Source organism: Lasioglossum baleicum, unplaced genomic scaffold (genome assembly GCF_051020765.1).
Source record: "Lasioglossum baleicum unplaced genomic scaffold, iyLasBale1 scaffold0112, whole genome shotgun sequence".
NCBI classification, from domain to species: Eukaryota; Metazoa; Arthropoda; class Insecta; order Hymenoptera; family Halictidae; genus Lasioglossum; species Lasioglossum baleicum.
Window position 1 is genome coordinate 212318 of NW_027469172.1, and position 25465 is coordinate 237782.

General features: G+C 45.8%; 2 protein-coding genes across 2 annotated transcripts; both read right to left on the reverse strand.

Annotated features, from left to right (window-relative positions):
- Positions 1-307: 307 nt before the first annotated feature.
- Positions 308-5581, reverse strand: LOC143219958 (uncharacterized). Its single transcript, XM_076445744.1, has one exon. It carries the CDS (start codon positions 5579-5581, stop codon positions 308-310), a length of 5274 nt encoding a protein of 1757 aa, XP_076301859.1.
- Positions 5582-6422: 841 nt separating this feature from the next.
- LOC143219959 (uncharacterized) lies at positions 6423-7202 on the reverse strand. The gene has a single exon (XM_076445746.1). It carries the CDS (start codon positions 7200-7202, stop codon positions 6423-6425), a length of 780 nt encoding a protein of 259 aa, XP_076301861.1.
- Positions 7203-25465: the final 18263 nt, after the last annotated feature.

The window sequence follows — 25465 nt, forward strand, 5'->3', positions numbered from 1 at the left end:
CTTCGAGGTGAAGACTCGCCGCGGTGCTGTAGGGACGACGAGGGGGGTGGTCGCGGCGCTGAATCATACGAAACTGTATCGTTCGCGTTTAACAAACCGCCCGCCTTGCGCGGTCGCGCAACAGAAACGGATAATCTATATATCTCGAAGAGCTCCCCATACATACGTACACATACACACACATACTAACTATTTACAATATTTACAATGTTTCGGATGACGACACCTGGGCCGACGGCCGGCCGCGACTGTTATGTCACGTAGGTCGTGACGTCGCACGCTCGACAACATTATTCGGGGGGTGCCTTCAGTTGTTTACTGGTAACTGGCAGACACGAGTGATGGGTCGTTTATATGTTGAGGACGCGGTCTTAACCTCCACCACTCGTACGTGGCCGTCTTTACCTGGGAACGTTTTTACGACCCTCCCTAATTCCCATTTGTTAGGAGGTAGTAGGGGGTTGTCCAAGAGGACTACCGCTCCTACAGTCAGATCCTTTTGTTCAGTTTGCCATTTGTACCGCGACTGCAGTTCCTGCAAGTACTCGCGGGACCATACGCGCCACAGCAGTTCGTGGAATTTTTGCACTTGTTGCCATCGTGATAAGTGCGTTGTCGGCTCGTCAATCACGGGAGGAACCGGACGTGAAATCAGCGGACTACCGGTTAAAAAGTGCCCTGGCGTAAGGATTTCAAGACACTCTGGGTCGTCGCGCACCCGAGTAATCGGACGCGAGTTTAACGTGGCTTCCACCTTGCAAAGCAGTGTGGACATCTCTTCGGAGGTTGACGCGAACGACCCCATGATACGACGAAGATGATGCTTGGTTGACCGGACTGCGGCTTCCTGCATTCCTCCGTGATGAGGAGCGCCCGGGGGATAGAACTTCCACTGAATAAGAAGAGTGGAGCATCGATTTTTCAATTCCGGCGAATTTGTGACTTCGACGAAGTGTCGAGCGAGTTCGTTGGACGCGCCTACGAAATTCGTGCCATTGTCGCTAGTGATCGTCTGAGGAACACCACGTCTGGACGTGAAGCGGTCGAAGGCTGCGAGGAAGGCAGCCGTGGAGCAATCATCAACCAACTCTAAATGGACCGCGTGAGTAGCAAAACAGATAAATACTGCAATGTATTTTTTATAAGTTCGCTTTCCGCGCCCGGGTGCGTCTCGTACTTGGTAGGGACCGGCGTAATCGACTCCAATGTGAGAGAATGGAGGGGACGGACGGCAACGTGACGTCACGAGGTCTTGCATTACCTGCGTTGCAGTTTCCGCCCGCCAACGCGCGCATTTGACGCACTTATGAATCACGCGACGGACCGAATTACGCAACCCTAGGATCCAATATTTTTGTCTTGTTGTGTACGTCGTGATTTGATTTCCGCCATGCAAGGAGAGAAGATGCGATTCCCGAATAATGAGGTCGGAAACGTGATGTTTCGGCAATATCGCGGGGTGCTTCGTTTCCCAAGGCAGAAAGGAGTTTCTGAGCCTCCCGCCTACGCGTACGACTCCGCATTGGTCGATGAAAGGGCTGAGCGGCAAAAGCGACGAGCCACTGGTCAACGGTTTGTTCCGCGCGAACGCGGCGATTTCGGTTGCGAACGAGCTGCGTTGGATTATTCGCAGTATTGTTATTTCCGAATCGCGTAGCTCCGAGACGGTGAGGAACGAGGGGGGCGCGGTGCTTGTTTGCTTTCGCACCGTGTTTATAAATCGCCGCACGTGACAGAATACGCGGATTAGGCGTTGCCAGCTAGAGAAGCGAGACAGAGCATCCCAATCTTTGATTGTGACCGTATTATGTACGGCGGTTTTACATTTTTCCTCCTCCGTTTCGTAGGTCTGCTGAACGGGCCAGTCTTCTTCGTCCCTCTTCAACCACGATGGACCCTCGATCCACAGCGTCGATGACAGCAGTGCTTCGGCACTTACACCACGCGAATTCAGGTCTGCAGGATTGTAGTGCGTCGGCACGTGTCTCCAGACGGCATTCGGCAGTGTGGAGTGGATCTTGGACGTCCTGTTGGCCACCATGGTCTTCCAAGCTGCTGGGTGTTTCCGCAACCATGCGAGGACAATCGTGGAGTCCGTCCAGCAAACTGTCTTCGTTACCGGTATCCCGATCGAGTGGGTCACGTGAGCGGCCAATTCAGTTAGCATGACGGCTCCGTTTAACTCGAGGATAGGGATAGAGACAGTTTTTATTGGAGCTACTCGCGATTTAGCTGTGAGCAGCGTGGTATGCGTTTCGCCGGTGAGCGACGTTACGCGGGCGTAAATCGCGCATGAAAAGGCGGCACGAGATGCGTCGCTGAATCCATGTAGTTGGATTTCGAGTGAGTCAGGGGCGTACTGGATCCACCGCGGGACCCTCATTGCGGTTAAAGCACGCCAGTCCATACAGAAGAGGTTCCAGGTTTCGCGGGTGTCGTCCGATACGCAGTCATCCCAGCTGATTCGTTCGAGCCATTGTTGCTGCATCAAGATTTTGGCTCGAACAACAATTGGAGACAACCATCCTAGAGGGTCGAACAACGTCGCAATCTCCGAGAGCAATTCGCGCTTGCTCATCTTCTCCTTTCTGACCGCCAGTTTTTGTAAGTCAAAATAGAACGTGTCGTCCGAGGGGATCCACCTGATTCCGAGGACTTTGAGTTCCGAAGCATTGAATATTCGCAGATCCACCGCGTGTGAATGTGTGGCTGCGGGAATATTTCGCAGGGATTCGGCATCGTTGCCCGCCCATTTTCGCAGATTGAATCCGCCTCGAGACAACAGCTGACAGACTTGTATTCTAGTCTGTTCGAGCAGCTGTTTGTCCGGCGCGCCCATGAATACGTCGTCGACATAAACACTGTTGCGAAGAATCGGGGACGCGAGGGGGTATTCCGAACCTTCCAACTTGTTTACTTCTTGTATAACGCGCATCGAGAGGTACGGGGCGCAGGCGGTTCCGTAGGTTACCGTATTCAATTCGAACGTCTCGAGATTACCGGTAGATTCGCTTCTCCACAAGATGCATTGATATTTGCGATCTTGTGGGTGGATGAGAATTTGACGGAACATTTTCTCAATGTCCGCCACTAGAACATATTTGTGGATTCGCCACGCTAATAAGATGTGAGTGATATCTAACTGTAACTTCGGACCAGTAAGTAGGATGTCGTTTAAGGAGTATCCGCTAGACGTTTGGCTCGACGCATTAAAAACGACTCGGAGCTTTGTAGTCAAGCTTTCCTCTCGGAGAACGGCGCGATGTGGAATGTAATTCCTGGAACGGTCGACGCCATCGAGACGGTTCATGTGGCCGAGCGACTCATACTCGCGGATGAACGCATTATATTCGCATTTTACCGCCTCGTTTTCGCGTAGTTTCCGGGTCAGACGTGCCAGTGACGCGGTGGCTCCTCGGAGTGAATCTCCGAGGAAGTCCTCGGGGACCGACTTGAGAAACGGTAACCGCACCACGAATCTGCCGGTAGCGTCGCGCGAGTAGGTTTTTTCGAAGTGCCGCTCGCATTCTATTTCCAAGGGAGTGAGGATACGCGTTTCAGGGACCGCTTCCGTTTCCCAAAAACGAGTTAACGCACGTTCGAGTGGATCCGTGATTGTCCCGTGATGCGTGGTAACCGCGACGCGATGGTTTTCCGGGGTGTTGATGCATCCGGACAAGATCCAACCGAATACCGTATTTTGCGCAATCGGTCCTTGGTTACTGGGGAGTCGAACGCCAGGTCGTAGAATTTGCGCGAAGAGATCCGCGCCTAGGAGCAATTCGATACGTTGCTTTGATGCGGGCTCGGGGTCCGCGAGCGCGAGATCGAACAGGGCGCTGTAATTTTCCATCTGGATCGCCGGCGGCGCGTACTGCGTTATACCGCGCACTATGAACGCACGGGTTAACAGTGCTGGTGACTCCTGTTTGGACGAACCTATCTGCAGTTGCACACTATAATCAATGGTGCTTGTTCGTTCGCCGCCGAGACCAGTCACGGAAATCGGTGCTCGGACTTTTTGTAAACGTAGCTGCTGTACAAGATTGGTGGACACGAACGAGGATTGAGACCCCTGGTCTAATAGCGCGCGGGCTAATCGCGACTGACCGTTGGGCGCGAAAACTTTGACCATTGCGGTAGCCAGTAGGACAGTCTGAATGCCATTCGGACTGGCTTCGGCGAAATGTGTCGCAACGTTACTACCGATTTCTTCTGAATTCACGGGCCGCGCAGGGGCTTGAGCCGATAACGGTGTCTGAAGAGTGGTAGACGCGTCTAATCTCGAGGGCTGGACCGAAGATGCATGGTTTCGGTAACCACTCGTTTTGGGTCTGCTGAGGGCCCTGGATTCTCCGCGGTGCAGCAATGTGTGGTGCTTTTCACCACACTGTCTACACACGTTTGTGCTCGGGCAATTCGACACGGTGTGATTCGCGCCGAGGCAATTTATGCACGCGTGTTGACTTTTCAGCGTCTCGAAGCGCGCTAGTGGCGAGAGGCTACGGAACATGCTACAGTCGCGGGGTACGTGCGCTTCTTTGCAAAGAAAGCAAGTAGGAGACGGCCTACTTTCTTCAATCACGTGCGCGTTCGTTTTTTGTCGTAACGGTTTCGCAGGACCCGCGGAGGATTGTAGTTGTTGCGTCGGTTGATTGGACATCTTAACCGCCGCGGTTTGTTCTAAAACAAACTTTTCCATCGCCGCGTATGTTGGGTAGGTTCGTGCATCTCCGAGGGTTTTGTTCCACTCCGTTTCTAATTCGCGGTCGAACTTGCTCGAAACGAAATAAACGAGATGATCCTCTTTCGTGCCTCTACCTAACTTGTACAACGCCTCGAGGGTGTTACGATAATGAATCGTGAACTGATTCAGCGAGTCGAGCTGCGACAATTTGATCGATTTCAAGGAATAAAGTTTTTGCATCAGCGTATGTACAATGACTCGTTCGTTATCGTAAATTTCCTTGAGACGTGTCCAGCCGATCTGGAAGTTCGCGTCCGTTACATCGAGGTGCTGTATCGATTCTAGTGCTTCGCCCGACAATGCGCTAAGCAAGTACTGCAATCGTTCTGAGCCCGTCAAGGTTTCGTTTACAATTACCGCGGAATTGAATCGCGATTCGAACGATTTCCAACGCGTGTAATCGCCGTCAAATTTCGGGAGTTCGATCCGGGGTAATTTAACATGCGCGGGACGAGTTACCATGCTAGCTGGAAACGCCATAGATGAATTCGCCGCAGGGGGTGTGATGGGGGGGCGTAGCTGGGCCAGCTGCTCCCGTAGGTAGGACCAGCCATCAAGGTACGCGTCCTCCATCCGATCCATTGTTCCGGCCTTGAAGTAAGGTAGGTCTTCTTTCGTCCGGTCCGCTTTCCGGTACGCTTGGAGGTACCCGTTGAAAGAAGTAATCTGGGTCCAGGTCTCCTGATACATGGTCAGCCTGGTGTCCAGATACTCCACGGTGTAGTTGTCGACCCCTTTTTTCTTCGTATTCGCCAATATTTTCGTGAGTTGAGCAAACGCCTGTGTTTGCCGCTCCAGCACCGCTTCGAAGGTCTCCGTGACACTTGTATTCATGTTCACAGCGTGTTTTTACTTTGAAAGTCACGAGACCCGACACGAACGTTTGAAATGGACGGTTGGTTTCGCCTCTAACGTTTTCCGAACGATCCAGGTTTCTTCACTAATCCGGCTCGAAGGACCAAAAACTGTTACACGAACCCTTTAGGGAACTGAGGATCCGTGAACGATAAATGCGTTGGACTCGCGTGAAGAAGGACAGGAGAAAATTCGGTCGGAGATTGGATATTCGTGAGAGGTTTCAGTCAATCGTTCCACCCGCGTGTTACGGTTCACAAAACAAGCACTTTATTGTTGCTGAGGCTACGGACGCACTTTAACCCGAAAGAACAGAGCTCGCAGGGGAGATTATTCTACGTGTTTCTCGCAGAGGAGATTATCGGTCGTTTTTGAAACTTGCTCGTAGCTATTATATAATTCGCGTGTGTACTCGCAGAGGAGGTTACAACGGAACGCGCCTTCAAACTGGCTGGGGGTCCTATTTACCGGTAATCGGTGGATTCCCCCACCGTACACACATACGGGAGCTCGCTTCGAGGTGAAGACTCGCCGCGGTGCTGTAGGGACGACGAGGGGGGTGGTCGCGGCGCTGAATCATACGAAACTGTATCGTTCGCGTTTAACAAACCGCCCGCCTTGCGCGGTCGCGCAACAGAAACGGATAATCTATATATCTCGAAGAGCTCCCCATACATACGTACACATACACACACATACTAACTATTTACAATATTTACAATGTTTCGGATGACGACACCTGGGCCGACGGCCGGCCGCGACTGTTATGTCACGTAGGTCGTGACGTCGCACGCTCGACAACATTATTCGGGGGGTGCCTTCAGTTGTTTACTGGTAACTGGCAGACACGAGTGATGGGTCGTTTATATGTTGAGGACGCGGTCTTAACCTCCACCACTCGTACGTGGCCGTCTTTACCTGGGAACGTTTTTACGACCCTCCCTAATTCCCATTTGTTAGGAGGTAGTAGGGGGTTGTCCAAGAGGACTACCGCTCCTACAGTCAGATCCTTTTGTTCAGTTTGCCATTTGTACCGCGACTGCAGTTCCTGCAAGTACTCGCGGGACCATACGCGCCACAGCAGTTCGTGGAATTTTTGCACTTGTTGCCATCGTGATAAGTGCGTTGTCGGCTCGTCAATCACGGGAGGAACCGGACGTGAAATCAGCGGACTACCGGTTAAAAAGTGCCCTGGCGTAAGGATTTCAAGACACTCTGGGTCGTCGCGCACCCGAGTAATCGGACGCGAGTTTAACGTGGCTTCCACCTTGCAAAGCAGTGTGGACATCTCTTCGGAGGTTGACGCGAACGACCCCATGATACGACGAAGATGATGCTTGGTTGACCGGACTGCGGCTTCCTGCATTCCTCCGTGATGAGGAGCGCCCGGGGGATAGAACTTCCACTGAATAAGAAGAGTGGAGCATCGATTTTTCAATTCCGGCGAATTTGTGACTTCGACGAAGTGTCGAGCGAGTTCGTTGGACGCGCCTACGAAATTCGTGCCATTGTCGCTAGTGATCGTCTGAGGAACACCACGTCTGGACGTGAAGCGGTCGAAGGCTGCGAGGAAGGCAGCCGTGGAGCAATCATCAACCATAACATATAACGCATAACGCATAACGCATAACGCATAACGCATAACGCATAACGCATAACGCATAACGCATAACGCATAACGCATAACGCATAACGCATAACGCATAACGCATAACGCATAACGCATAACGCATAACGCATAACGCATAACGCATAACGCATAACGGATAACGGATAACGCACAACGCATAACCCATACCGCACAACGCATAACCCATAACGCATAACGCATAACGCAAAACGCATAATGCATAACGCATAATCCAGAACAGATAACGCATAACCCATAACGCATAACGCAAAGCCGATAACGCATAACGCATAACACATAACACATAGCGCATATCGCATAACGCATAACGCATAACCCATAACGGATAACGCATAACGCATAATGCATTACGCATAACCCATAACGGATAACGCATAACCCATAAAGCATAACGCATAACGCATAACGCAAAACGCAAAACGCATAACGCATATCGCATAACGCATAACGCATAACGCATAACGCATAACGCATAACGCACAACGCATAACGCATAACGCATAACGCATAACGCATAACGCATAACGCATAACGCATAACGCATAACGCATAACGCATAACGCATAACGCATAACGCATAACGCATAACGCATAACGCAAAGCCGATAATGCATAACGCATAACGCATAACACATAACGCATAATGCAAAATTCATAACGCATAATGCATAACGCATAATCCATAACGGATAACGCATAACCCATAACGCATAACGCATAACGCATAACGCATAACGCAAAGCCGATAATGCATAACGCATAACGCATAACACATAACGCATAATGCAAAATTCATAACGCATAATGCATAACGCATAATCCATAACGGATAACGCATAACCCATAACGCATAACGCAAAGCCGATAACGCATAACGCATAACACATAGCGCATATCGCATAACGCATAACGCATAACCCATAACCCATAACGCATAACGCAAAACGCGTAACGCATAACGCATAATGCATTAAGCATAACCCATAACGGATAACGCATAACGCATGACGCATAACGCAAAGCCGATAACGCATAACGTATGACGCATAACGCAAAGCCGACAACGCATAATGCATTACGCATAACCCATAAAGCATAACGCATAACGCAAAACGCAAAACGCAAAACGCATAACGCATATCGCATAACGCATAACGCATAACGCATAACGCATAACGCATAACGCATAACGCATAACGCATAACGCATAACGCATAACGCATAACGCATAACGCATAACGGATAACGGATAACGCACAACGCATAACCCATACCGCATTACGCATTACGCATAATGCATAACGGATAACGGATAACGCACAACGCATAACCCATAACGCATTAACCATAACGCATAATACATAACGCATAATCCATAACGGATAACGCATAACGCAAAGCCGATAACGCATATCGCATAACGCATAACGCATAACGCATAACGCATAACGCATAACGCATAACGCATAACGCATAACGCATAACGCATAACGCATAACGCATAACGCATAACGCATAACGCATAACGCATAACGCATAACGCATAACGCATAACGCATAACGCATAACGCATAACGCATAACGCAAAGCCGATAACGCATAACGCATTACGCACAACCCATAAAGCATAACGCATAACGCATAACGCAAAACGCATAACGCATATCGCATAACGCATAACGCATAACGCATAACGCATAACGCATAACGCATAACGCATAACGCATAACGCATAACGCATAACGCATAACGCATAACGCATAACGCATAACGCATAACGCATAACGCATAACGCATAACGCATAACGCATAACGCATAACGCATAACGCATAACGCATAACGCATAACGCATAACGCATAACGCATAACGCATAACGCATAACGCATAACGCATAACTCATAACGCATAACGCATAACGCATAACGCATAACGCATAACGCATAACGCATAACGCATAACGCATAACGCATAACGCATAACGCATAACGCATAACGCATAACGCATAACGCATAACGCATAACGCATAACGGATAACGCACAACGCATAACCCATAACGCATTAACCATAACGCATAATACATAACGCATAATCCATAACGGATAACGCATAACGCAAAGCCGATAACGCATAACGCATTACGCACAACCCATAAAGCATAACGCATAACGCATAACGCAAAACGCATAACGCATATCGCATAACGCATAACGCATAACGCATAACGCATAACGCATAACGCATAACGCATAACGCATAACGCATAACGCATAACGCATAACGCATAACGCATAACGCATAACGCATAACGCATAACGCATAACGCATAACGCATAACGCATAACGCATAACGCATAACGCATAACGCATAACGCATAACGCATAACGCATAACGCATAACGCATAACGCATAACGCATAACGCATAACGCATAACGCATAACGGATAACGGATAACGCACAACGCATAACCCATACCGCACAACGCATAACCCATAACGCATAACGCATAACGCAAAACGCATAATGCATAACGCATAATCCAGAACAGATAACGCATAACCCATAACGCATAACGCAAAGCCGATAACGCATAACGCATAACACATAACACATAGCGCATATCGCATAACGCATAACGCATAACCCATAACGGATAACGCATAACGCATAATGCATTACGCATAACCCATAACGGATAACGCATAACCCATAAAGCATAACGCATAACGCATAACGCAAAACGCAAAACGCATAACGCATATCGCATAACGCATAACGCATAACGCATAACGCATAACGCATAATGCACAACGCATAACGCATAACGCATAACGCATAACGCATAACGCATAACGCATAACGCATAACGCATAACGCATAACGCATAACGCATAACGCATAACGCATAACGCATAACGCATAACGCAAAGCCGATAATGCATAACGCATAACGCATAACACATAACGCATAATGCAAAATTCATAACGCATAATGCATAACGCATAATCCATAACGGATAACGCATAACCCATAACGCATAACGCATAACGCATAACGCATAACGCAAAGCCGATAATGCATAACGCATAACTCATAACGCATAACGCATAACGCATAACGTATGACGCATAACGCAAAGCCGATAGCGAATAACGCATAACGCATAACGCGTAACGCATAACGGATAACGCACAACTCATAACCCATAACGCATTAACCATAACGCATAATACATAACGCATAATCCATAACGGATAACGCATAACCCATAACGCATAACGCAAAGCCGATAACGCATAACGCATTACGCATAACCCATAAAGCATAACGCATAACGCATAACGCATATCGCATAACGCATAACGCATAACGCATAACGCATAACGCATAACGCATAACGCATAACGCATAACGGATAACGGATAACGCACAACGCATAACCCATACCGCATTACGCATTACGCATAATGCATAACGGATAACGGATAACGCACAACGCATAACCCATAACGCATTAACCATAACGCATAATACATAACGCATAATCCATAACGGATAACGGATAACGCACAACGCATAACCCATAACGCATTAACCATAACGCATAATACATAACGCATAATCCATAACGGATAACGCATAACGCAAAGCCGATAACGCATAACGCATTACGCACAACCCATAAAGCATAACGCATAACGCATAACGCAAAACGCATAACGCATATCGCATAACGCATAACGCATAACGCATAACGCATAACGCATAACGCATAACGCATAACGCATAACGCATAACGCATAACGCATAACGCATAACGCATAACGCATAACGCATAACGCATAACGGATAACGGATAACGCACAACGCATAACCCGTACCGCATTACGCATTACGCATAATGCATAACGCAAAACGCATAATCCATAACGGATGACGCATAACCCATAACGCATAACGCATAACGCAAAGCCGATAATGCATAACGCATAACGCATAACACATAACGCATAATGCAAAATTCATAACGCATAATGCATAACGCATAATCCATAACGGATAACGCATAACCCATAACGCATAACGCATAACGGATAACGGATAACGCACAACGCATAACCCATACCGCACAACGCATAACCCATACCGCATTACGTATTACGCATAATGCATAACGCAAAACGCATAATCCATAACGGATGACGCATAACCCATAACGCATAACGCATAACGCAAAGCCGATAATGCATAACGCATAACGCATAACGCATAACGCATAACGCATAACGCATAACGCATAACGCATAACGCATAACGCATAACGCATAACGCATAACGCATAACGCATAACGCATAACGCATAACGCATAACGCATAACGCATAACGCATAACGCATAACGCATAACGCATAACGCATAACGCATAACGCATAACGCATAACGCATAACGCATAACGCATAACGCATAACGCATAACGCATAACGCATAACGCATAACGCATAACGCATAACGCATAACGCATAACGCATAACGCATAACGCATAACGCATAACGCATAACGCATAACGCATAACGCATAACGCATAACGCATAACGCATAACGCATAACGCATAACGCATAACGCATAACGCATAACGCATAACGCATAACGCATAACGCATAACGCATAACGCATAACGCATAACGCATAACGCATAACGCATAACGCATAACGCATAACGCATAACGCATAACGCATAACGCATAACGCATAACGCATAACGGATAACGGATAACGCACGACGCATGACGCATAACGCATAACGCATAACGCATAACGCATAACGCATAACGCAAAACGCATAACGCATAACGCATAACGCATAACGCATAACGCATAACGCATAACGCATAACGCATAACGCATAACGCATAACGCATAACGCATAACGCATAACGCATAACGTATAACGCATAACGCATAACGCATAACGCATAACGCATAACGCATAACGGATAACGGATAACGCACAACGCATAACCCGTACCGCATTACGCATTACGCATAATGCATAACGCAAAACGCATAATCCATAACGGATGACGCATAACCCATAACGCATAACGCATAACGCAAAGCCGATAATGCATAACGCATAACGCATAACACATAACGCATAATGCAAAATTCATAATGCATAATGCATAACGCATAATCCATAACGGATAACGCATAACCCATAACGCATAACGCATAACGGATAACGGATAACGCACAACGCATAACCCATACCGCACAACGCATAACCCATACCGCATTACGTATTACGCATAATGCATAACGCAAAACGCATAATCCATAACGGATGACGCATAACCCATAACGCATAACGCATAACGCAAAGCCGATAATGCATAACGCATAACGCATAACGCATAACGCATAACGCATAACGCATAACGCATAACGCATAACGCATAACGCATAACGCATAACGCATAACGCATAACGCATAACGCATAACGCATAACGCATAACGCATAACGCATAACGCATAACGCATAACGCATAACGCATAACGCATAACGCATAACGCATAACGCATAACGCATAACGCATAACGCATAACTCATAACGCATAACGCATAACGCATAACGCATAACGCATAACGCATAACGCATAACGCATAACGCATAACGCATAACGCATAACGCATAACGCATAACGCATAACGCATAACGCATAACGCAGAACGCATAACGCATAACGCATAACGCATAACGCATAACGCATAACGCATAACGCATAACGCATAACGCATAACGCATAACGCATAACGCATAACGCATAACGCATAACGCATAACTCATAACGCATAACGCATAACGCATAACGTATGACGCATAACGCAAAGCCGATAGCGAATAACGCATAACGCATAACGCGTAACGCATAACGGATAACGCACAACTCATAACCCATAACGCATTAACCATAACGCATAATACATAACGCATAATCCATAACGGATAACGCATAACCCATAACGCATAACGCAAAGCCGATAACGCATAACGCATTACGCATAACCCATAAAGCATAACGCATAACGCATAACGCAAAACGAATAACGCATATCGCATAACGCATAACGCATAACGGATAACGGATAACGCACAACGCATAACCCATAACGCATTAACCATAACGCATAATACATAACGCATAATCCATAACGGATAACGGATAACGCACAACGCATAACCCATAACGCATTAACCATAACGCATAATACATAACGCATAATCCATAACGGATAACGCATAACGCAAAGCCGATAACGCATAACGCATTACGCACAACCCATAAAGCATAACGCATAACGCATAACGCAAAACGCATAACGCATATCGCATAACGCATAACGCATAACGCATAATGCATAACGCATAACGCATAACGCATAACGCATAACGCATAACGCATAACGCATAACGCATAACGCATAACGCATAACGCATAACGCATAACGCATAACGCATAACGCATAACGCATAACGCATAACGCATAACGCATAACGCATAACGCATAACGCATAACGCATAACGCATAACGCATAACGCATAACGCATAACGCATAACGCATAACGCATAACGCATAACGCATAACGCATAACGCATAACGCATAACGCATAACGCATAACGCATAACGCATAACGCATAACGCATAACGCATAACGCATAACGCATAACGCATAACGCATAACGCATAACGCATAACGCATAACGCATAACGCATAACGCATAACGCATAACGCATATCGCATAACGCATAACGCATAACGCATAACGCATAACGCATAACGCATAACGCATAACGCATAACGCATAACGCATAACGCATAACGCATAACGCATAACGCATAACGCATAACGCATAACGCATAACGCATAACGCATAACGCATAACGCATAACGCATAACGCATAACGCATAACGCATAACGCATAACGCATAACGCATAACGCATAACGCATAACGCATAACGCATAACGCATAACGCATAACGCATAACGCATAACGCATAACGCATAACGCATAACGCATAACGCATAACGCATAACGCATAACGCATAACGCATAACGCATAACGCATAACGCATAACGCATAACGCATAACGCATAACGCATAACGCATAACGCATAACGCATAACGCATAACGCATAACGCATAACGCATAACGCATAACGCATAACGCATAACGCAGAACGCATAACGCATAACGCATAACGCATAACGCATAACGCATAACGCATAACGCATAACGCATAACGCATAACGCATAACGCATAACTCATAACGCATAACGCATAACGCATAACGTATGACGCATAACGCAAAGCCGATAGCGAATAACGCATAACGCATAACGCGTAACGCATAACGGATAACGCACAACTCATAACCCATAACGCATTAACCATAACGCATAATACATAACGCATAATCCATAACGGATAACGCATAACCCATAACGCATAACGCAAAGCCGATAACGCATAACGCATTACGCATAACCCATAAAGCATAACGCATAACGCATAACGCAAAACGAATAACGCATATCGCATAACGCATAACGCATAACGGATAACGGATAACGCACAACGCATAACCCATAACGCATTAACCATAACGCATAATACATAACGCATAATCCATAACGGATAACGCATAACGCAAAGCCGATAACGCATAACGCATGACGCACAACCCATAAAGCATAACGCATAACGCATAACGCATAACGCAAAACGCATAACGCATATCGCATAACGCATAACGCATAACGCATAACGCATAACGCATAACGCATAACGCATAACGCATAACGCATAACGCATAACGCATAACGCATAACGCATAACGCATAACGCATAACGCATAACGCATAACGCATAACGCATAACGCATAACGCATAACGCATAACGCATAACGCATAACGCATAACGCATAACGCATAACGCATAACGCATAACGCATAACGCATAACGCATAACGCATAACGCATAACGCATAACGCATAAAGCATAACGCATAACGCATAACGCATATCGCATAACGCATAACGCATAACGCATAACGCATAACGCATAACGCATAACGGATAACGGATAACGCACAACGCATAACCCATACCGCATTACGCATTACGCATAATGCATAACGGATAACGGATAACGCACAACGCATAACCCATAACGCATTAACCATAACGCATAATACATAACGCATAATCCATAACGGATAACGGATAACGCACAACGCATAACCCATAACGCATTAACCATAACGCATAATACATAACGCATAATCCATAACGGATAACGCATAACGCAAAGCCGATAACGCATAACGCATTACGCACAACCCATAAAGCATAACGCATAACGCATAACGCAAAACGCATAACGCATATCGCATAACGCATAACGCATAACGCATAACGCATAACGCATAACGCATAACGCATAACGCATAACGCATAACGCATAACGCATAACGCATAACGCATAACGCATAACGCATAACGCATAACGCATAACGCATAACGGATAACGGATAACGCACAACGCATAACCCGTACCGCATTACGCATTACGCATAATGCATAACGCAAAACGCATAATCCATAACGGATGACGCATAACCCATAACGCATAACGCATAACGCAAAGCCGATAATGCATAACGCATAACGCATAACACATAACGCATAATGCAAAATTCATAACGCATAATGCATAACGCATAATCCATAACGGATAACGCATAACCCATAACGCATAACGCATAACGGATAACGGATAACGCACAACGCATAACCCATACCGCACAACGCATAACCCATACCGCATTACGTATTACGCATAATGCATAACGCAAAACGCATAATCCATAACGGATGACGCATAACCCATAACGCATAACGCATAACGCAAAGCCGATAATGCATAACGCATAACGCATAACGCATAACGCATAACGCATAACGCATAACGCATAACGCATAACGCATAACGCATAACGCATAACGCATAACGCATAACGCATAACGCATAACGCATAACGCATAACGCATAACGCATAACGCATAACGCATAACGCATAACGCATAACGCATAACGCATAACGCATAACGCATAACGCATAACGCATAACGCATAACGCATAACGCATAACGCATAACGCATAACGCATAACGCATAACGCATAACGCATAACGCATAACGCATAACGCATAACGCATAACGCATAACGCATAACGCATAACGCATAACGCATAACGCATAACGCATAACGCATAACGCATAACGCATAACGCATAACGCATAACGCATAACGCATAACGCATAACGCATAACGCATAACGCATAACGCATAACGCATAACGCATAACGCATAACGCATAACGCATAACGCATAACGCATAACGCATAACGCATAACGCATAACGCATAACGCATAACGCATAACGCATAACGCATAACGCATAACGCATAACGCATAACGCATAACGCATAACGCATAACGCATAACGCATAACGCATAACGCATAACGCATAACGCATAACGCATAACGCATAACGCATAACGCATAACGCATAACGCATAACGCATAACGCATAACGCATAACGCATAACGCATAACGCATAACGCATAACGCATAACGCATAACGCATAACGCATAACGCATAACGCATAACGCATAACGCATAACGCATAACGCATAACGCATAACGCATAACGCATAACGCATAACGCATAACGCATAACGCATAACGGATAACGCACAACGCATAACCCATAACGCATTTACCATAACGCATAATACATAACGCATAATCCATAACGGATAACGCATAACGCAAAGCCGATAACGCATAACGCATTACGCACAACCCATAAAGCATAACGCATAACGCATAACGCAAAACGCATAACGCATATCGCATAACGCATAACGCATAACGCATAACGCATAACGCATAACGCATAACGCATAACGCATAACGCATAACGCATAACGCATAACGCATAACGCACAACGCACAACGCACAACGGACAACGCATAACGCATAACGCATAACGCACAACGCACAACGCAGAACGCATAACGCATCACGCATAACGCATAACGCATAACGCATAACGCATAACGCATAACGCATAACGCATAACGCATAACGCATAACGCATAACGCACAACGCACAACGCATAACGCAGAACGCATAACGCATAACGCATAACCTACAAAGCATAACGCAGAGCCCATTACGCATAACGCATAACGCATAACGCATAACGCATAACGCATAACGCATAACGCATAACGCATAACGCATAACGCATAACGCATAACGCATAACGCATAACGCATAACGCATAACGCATAACGCATAACGCATAACGCATAACGCATAACGCATAACGCATAACGCATAACGCATAACGCATAACGCATAACGCATAACGCATAACGCATAACGCATAACGCATAACGCATAACGCATAACGCATAACGCATAACGCATAACGCATAACGCATAACGCATAACGCATAACGCATAACGCATAACGCATAACGCATAACGCATAACGCATAACGCATAACGCATAACGCATAACGCATAACGCATAACGCATAACGCATAACGCATAACGCATAACGCATAACGCATAACGCATAACGCATAACGCATAACGCATAACGCATAACGCATAACGCATACCGCATAACGCATAACGCATAACGCATAACGCATAACGCATAACGCATAACGCATAACGCATAACGCATAACGCATAACGCATAACGCATAACGCATAACGCATAACGCATAACGCATAACTCATAACGCATAACGCATAACGCATAACGCATAACGCTTAACGCATAACGCATAACGCATAACGCATAACTCATAACGCATAACGCATAACGCATAACGCATAACGCATAACGCATAACGCATAACGCATAACGCATAACGCATAACGCAGAACGCATAACGCAGAACGCATAACGCACAACGCACAACGCACAACGCACAACGCATAACGCATAACGCATAACGCAGAACGCATAACGCACAACGCACAACGCATAACGCATAACGCATAACGCATAACGCATAACGCATAACGCATAACGCATAACGCATAACGCATAACGCATAACGCATAACGCATAACGCATAACGCATAACGCATAACGCATAACGCATAACGCATAACGCATAACGCATAACGCATAACGCATAACGCACAACGCAGAACGCATAACGCATAACGCATAACGCATAACGCATAACGCATAACGCATAACGCACAACGCATAACGCATAACGCACAACGCACAACGCACAACGCATAACGCATAACGCATAACGCATAACGCATAACGCACAACGCACAACGCACAACGCACAACGCACAACGCATAACGCATAACGCATAACGCATAACGCATAACGCATAACGCATAACGCATAACGCACAACGCATAACGCAGAGCCCATAACGCATAACGCATAACCCATAACCCATAACGCATATCGCATAACTCATAACGCATAACGCACAACGCAGAGCCCATAACGCATTACGCATAACGCATAAGGCACAACGCATAACGCATAACGCAAATCCATAACACATAACGCATAACGCACAACGCATAACGCATAACGCATAAAGCATATCGCATAACGCATAACGCATAACGCCTAACTCATATCCTACAAAGCATAACGCATAACGCATAACGCATAACGCATAACGCATAACGCATAACGCATAACGCATAACGCATAAGGCATAACGCATAACGTATAACGCATAACGCATAACGCATAACGCATAACGCATAACGCATAACGCATAACGCATAACGCATAACGCATAACGCATAACGCATAACGCATAACGCATAACGCATAACGCATAACGCATAACGCATAACGCATAACGCATAACGCATAACGCATAACGCATAACGCATAACGCATAACGCATAACGCATAACGCATAACGCATAACGCATAACGCATAACGCATAACGCATAACGCATAACGCATAACGCATAACGCATAACGCATAACGCATAACGCATAACGCATAACGCATAACGCATAACGCATAACGCATAACGCATAACGCATAACGCATAACGCATAACGCATAACGCATAACGCATAACGCATAACGCATAACGCATAACGCATAACGCATAACGCATAACGCATAACGCATAACGCATAACGCATAACGCATAACGCATAACGCATAACGCATAACGCATAACGCATAACGCAAAACGCATAACGCATAACGCATAACGCATAACGCATAACTCATAACGCATAACGCATAACGCAGAGCCCATAACGCATAACGCATAACCCATTTCGCATAACGCATAACGCATAACGCATAACGCATAACGCACAACGCACAACGCACAACGCACAACGCACAACGCACAACGCATAAGGCACAACGCATAACGCATAACGCAAATCCATAACACATAACGCATAACGCACAACGCATAACGCATAACGCATAAAGCATATCGCATAACGCATAACGCCTAACTTATATCCTACAAAGCATAACGCATAACGCACAACGCACAACGCACAACGCACAACGCACAACGCACAACGCATAAGGCACAACGCATAACGCATAACGCAAATCCATAACACATAACGCATAACGCACAACGCATAACGCATAACGCATAACGCATAACGCATAACGCATAACGCATAACGCATAACGCATAACGCATAACGCATAACGCATAACGCATAACGCATAACGCATAACGCATAACGCATAACGCATAACGCATAACGCATAACGCATAACGCATAACGCATAACGCATAACGCATAACGCATAACGCATAACGCATAACGCATAACGCATAACGCATAACGCATAACGCATAACGCATAACGCATAACGCATAACGCATAACGCATAACGCATAACGCACAACGCATAACGCATAACGCATAACGCACAACGCACAACGCACAACGCATAACGCATAACGCATAACGCAGAACGCATAACGCACAACGCACAACGCACAACGCACAACGCACAACGCATAACGCATAACGCATAACGCATAACGCACAACGCATAACGCAGAGCCCATAACGCATAACGCATAACCCATAACCCATAACGCATATCGCATAACTCATAACGCATAACGCACAACGCAGAGCCCATAACGCATAACGCATAACGCATAAGGCACAACGCATAACGCATAACGCAAATCCATAACACATAACGCATAACGCACAACGCATAACGCATAACGCATAAAGCATATCGCATAACGCATAACGCCTAACTCATATCCTACAAAGCATAACGCATAACGCATAACGCATAACGCATAACGCATAACGCATAACGCATAACGCATAACGCATAACGCATAACGCATAACGCATAACGCATAACGCATAACGCATAACGCATAACGCATAACGCATAACGCATAACGCATAACGCATAACGCATAACGCATAACGCATAACGCATAACGCATAACGCATAACGCATAACGCATAACGCATAACGCATAACGCATAACGCATAACGCATAACGCATAACGCATAACGCATAACGCATAACGCATAACGCATAACGCATAACGCATAACGCATAACGCATAACGCATAACGCATAACGCATAAGGCATAACGCATAACGCATAACGCATAACGCATAACGCATAACGCATAACGCATAACGCATAACGCATAACGCATAACGCATAACGCATAACGCATAACGCATAACGCATAACGCATAACGCATAACGCATAACGCAAAACGCATAACGCATAACGCATAACGCATAACGCATAACGCATAACTCATAACGCACAACGCATAACGCATAACGCATAACGCATAACGCATAACGCATAACGCATAACGCATAACGCATAACGCATAACGCATAACGCATAACGCATAACGCATAACGCACAACGCACAACGCACAACGCACAACGCACAACGCATAACGCATAACGCATAACGCATAACGCATAACGCATAACGCATAACGCATAACGCACAACGCATAACGCAGAGCCCATAACGCATAATGCATAACCCATAACGCATATCGCATAACTCATAACGCATAACGCACAACGCAGAGCCCATAACGCATAACGCATAACGCATAACGCATAACGCATAACGCATAACGCATAACGCATAACGCATAACGCATAACGCATAACGCATAACGCATAACGCATAACGCATAACGCATAACGCATAAGGCATAACGCATAACGCATAACGCATAACGCATAACGCATAACGCATAACGCATAACGCATAACGCATAACGCATAACGCATAACGCATAACGCATAACGCATAACGCATAACGCATAACGCATAACGCATAACGCATAACGCATAACGCATAACGCATAACGCATAACGCATAACGCATAACGCATAACGCATAACGCATAACGCATAACGCATAACGCATAACGCATAACGCATAACGCATAACGCATAACGCATAAGGCATAACGCATAACGCATAACGCATAACGCATAACGCATAACGCATAACGCATAACGCATAACGCATAACGCATAACGCATAACGCATAACGCATAACGCATAACGCATAACGCATAACGCAAAACGCATAACGCATAACGCATAACGCATAACGCATAACGCATAACGCATAACGCATAACGCAAAACGCATAACGCATAACGCATAACGCATAACGCATAACGCATAACTCATAACGCATAACGCATAACGCATAACGCATAACGCATAACGCATAACGCATAACGCATAACGCATAACGCATAACGCATAACGCATAACGCATAACGCATAACGCATAACGCATAACGCATAACGCATAACGCATAACGCATAACGCATAACGCATAACGCATAACGCATAACGCATAACGCATAACGCATAACGCATAACGCATAACGCATAACGCATAACGCATAACGCATAACGCATAACGCATAACGCATAACGCATAACGCAGAACGCATAACGCATAACGCATAACGCATAACGCACAACGCACAACGCACAACGCACAACGCACAACGCACAACGCATAACGCATAACGCATAACGCATAACGCATAACGCATAACGCATAACGCATAACGCATAACGCACAACGCATAACGCAGAGCCCATAACGCATAATGCATAACCCATAACGCATATCGCATAACTCATAACGCATAACGCACAACGCAGAGCCCATAACGCATAACGCATAACGCATAACGCATAACGCATAAGGCACAACGCATAACGCATAACGCAAATCCATAACACATAACGCATAACGCACAACGCATAACGCATAACGCATAACGCATATCGCATAACGCATAACGCCTAACTCATATCCTACAAAGCATAACGCATAACGCATATCGCATAACGCAGAACGCATAACGCATAACGCATAACGCATAACGCATAACGCATAACGCATAACGCATAACGCATAACGCATAACGCATAACGCATAACGCATAACGCATAACGCATAACGCATAACGCATAACGCATAACGCATAACGCATAACGCATAACGCATAACGCATAACGCATAACGCATAACGCATAACGCATAACGCATAACGCATAACGCATAACGCATAACGCATAACGCATAACGCATAACGCATAACGCATAACGCATAACGCATAACGCATAACGCATAACGCATAACGCATAACGCATAACGCATAACGCATAACGCATAACGCATAACGCATAACGCATAACGCATACCGCATAACGCATAACGCATAACGCATAACGCATAACGCATAACGCATAACGCATAACGCATAACGCATAACGCATAACGCATAACGCATAACGCATAACGCATAACGCATAACGCATAACGCATAACGCATAACGCATAACGCATAACGCATAACGCATAACGCATAACGCATAACGCATAACGCATAACGCATAACTCATAACGCATAACGCATAACGCATAACGCATAACGCATAACGCATAACTCATAACGCATAACGCATAACGCATAACGCATAACGCATAACGCTTAACGCATAACGCATAACGCATAACGCATAACTCATAACGCATAACGCATAACGCATAACGCATAACGCATAACGCATAACGCATAACGCAGAACGCATAACGCAGAACGCATAACGCACAACGCACAACGCACAACGCACAACGCACAACGCATAACGCATAACGCATAACGCATAACGCAGAACGCATAACGCACAACGCACAACGCATAAACGCATAACGCATAACGCATAACGCATAACGCATAACGCATAACGCATACGCATAACGCATAACGCATAACGCATAACGCATAACGCATAACGCATAACGCATAACGCACAACGCAGAACGCATAACGCATAACGCATAACGCATAACGCATAACGCATAACGCATAACGCATAACGCATAACGCACAACGCATAACGCATAACGCACAACGCACAACGCACAACGCATAACGCATAACGCATAACGCATAACGCATAACGCACAACGCACAACGCACAACGCACAACGCACAACGCATAACGCATAACGCATAACGCATAACGCATAACGCATAACGCATAACGCATAACGCATAACGCATAACGCACAACGCATAACGCAGAGCCCATAACGCATAACGCATAACCCATAACCCATAACGCATATCGCATAACTCATAACGCATAACGCACAACGCAGAGCCCATAACGCATAACGCATAACGCATAAGGCACAACGCATAACGCATAACGCAAATCCATAACACATAACGCATAACGCACAACGCATAACGCATAACGCATAAAGCATATCGCATAACGCATTACGCCTAACTCATATCCTACAAAGCATAACGCATAACGCATAACGCATAACGCATAACGCATAACGCATAACGCATAACGCATAACGCATAACGCATAACGCATAACGCATAACGCATAACGCATAAGGCATAACGCATAACGCATAACGCATAACGCATAACGCATAACGCATAACGCATAACGCATAACGCATAACGCATAACGCATAACGCATAACGCATAACGCATAACGCATAACGCATAACGCATAACGCATAACGCATAACGCATAACGCATAACGCATAACGCATAACGCATAACGCATAACGCATAACGCATAACGCATAACGCATACCGCATAACGCATAACGCATAACGCATAACGCATAACGCATAACGCATAACGCATAACGCATAACGCATAACGCATAACGCATAACGCATAACGCATAACGCATAACGCATAACGCATAACGCATAACGCATAACGCATAACGCATAACGCATAACGCATAACGCATAACGCATAACGCATAACGCATAACGCATAACGCATAACGCATAACGCATAACGCATAACGCATAACGCATAACGCATAACGCATAACGCATAACGCATAACGCATAACGCATAACGCATAACGCATAACGCATAACGCATAACGCATAACGCATAACGCATAACGCATAACGCATAACGCATAACGCATAACGCATAACGCATAACGCATAACGCATAACGCATAACGCATAACGCATAACGCATAACGCATAACGCATAACGCATAACGCATAACGCATAACGCATAACGCATAACGCATAACGCATAACGCATAACGCATAACGCATAACGCATAACGCATAACGCATAACGCATAACGCATAACGCATAACGCATAACGCATAACGCATAACGCATAACGCATAACGCATAACGCATAACGCATAACGCATAACGCATAACGCATAACGCATAACGCATAACGCATAACGCATAACGCATAACGCATAACGCATAACGCATAACGCATAACGCATAACGCATAACGCATAACGCATAACGCATAACGCATAACGCATAACGCATAACGCATAACGCATAACGCATAACGCATAACGCATAACGCATAACGCATAACGCATAACGCATAACGCATAACGCATATCGCATAACGCATAACGCATAACGCATAACGCATAACGCATAACGCATAACGCA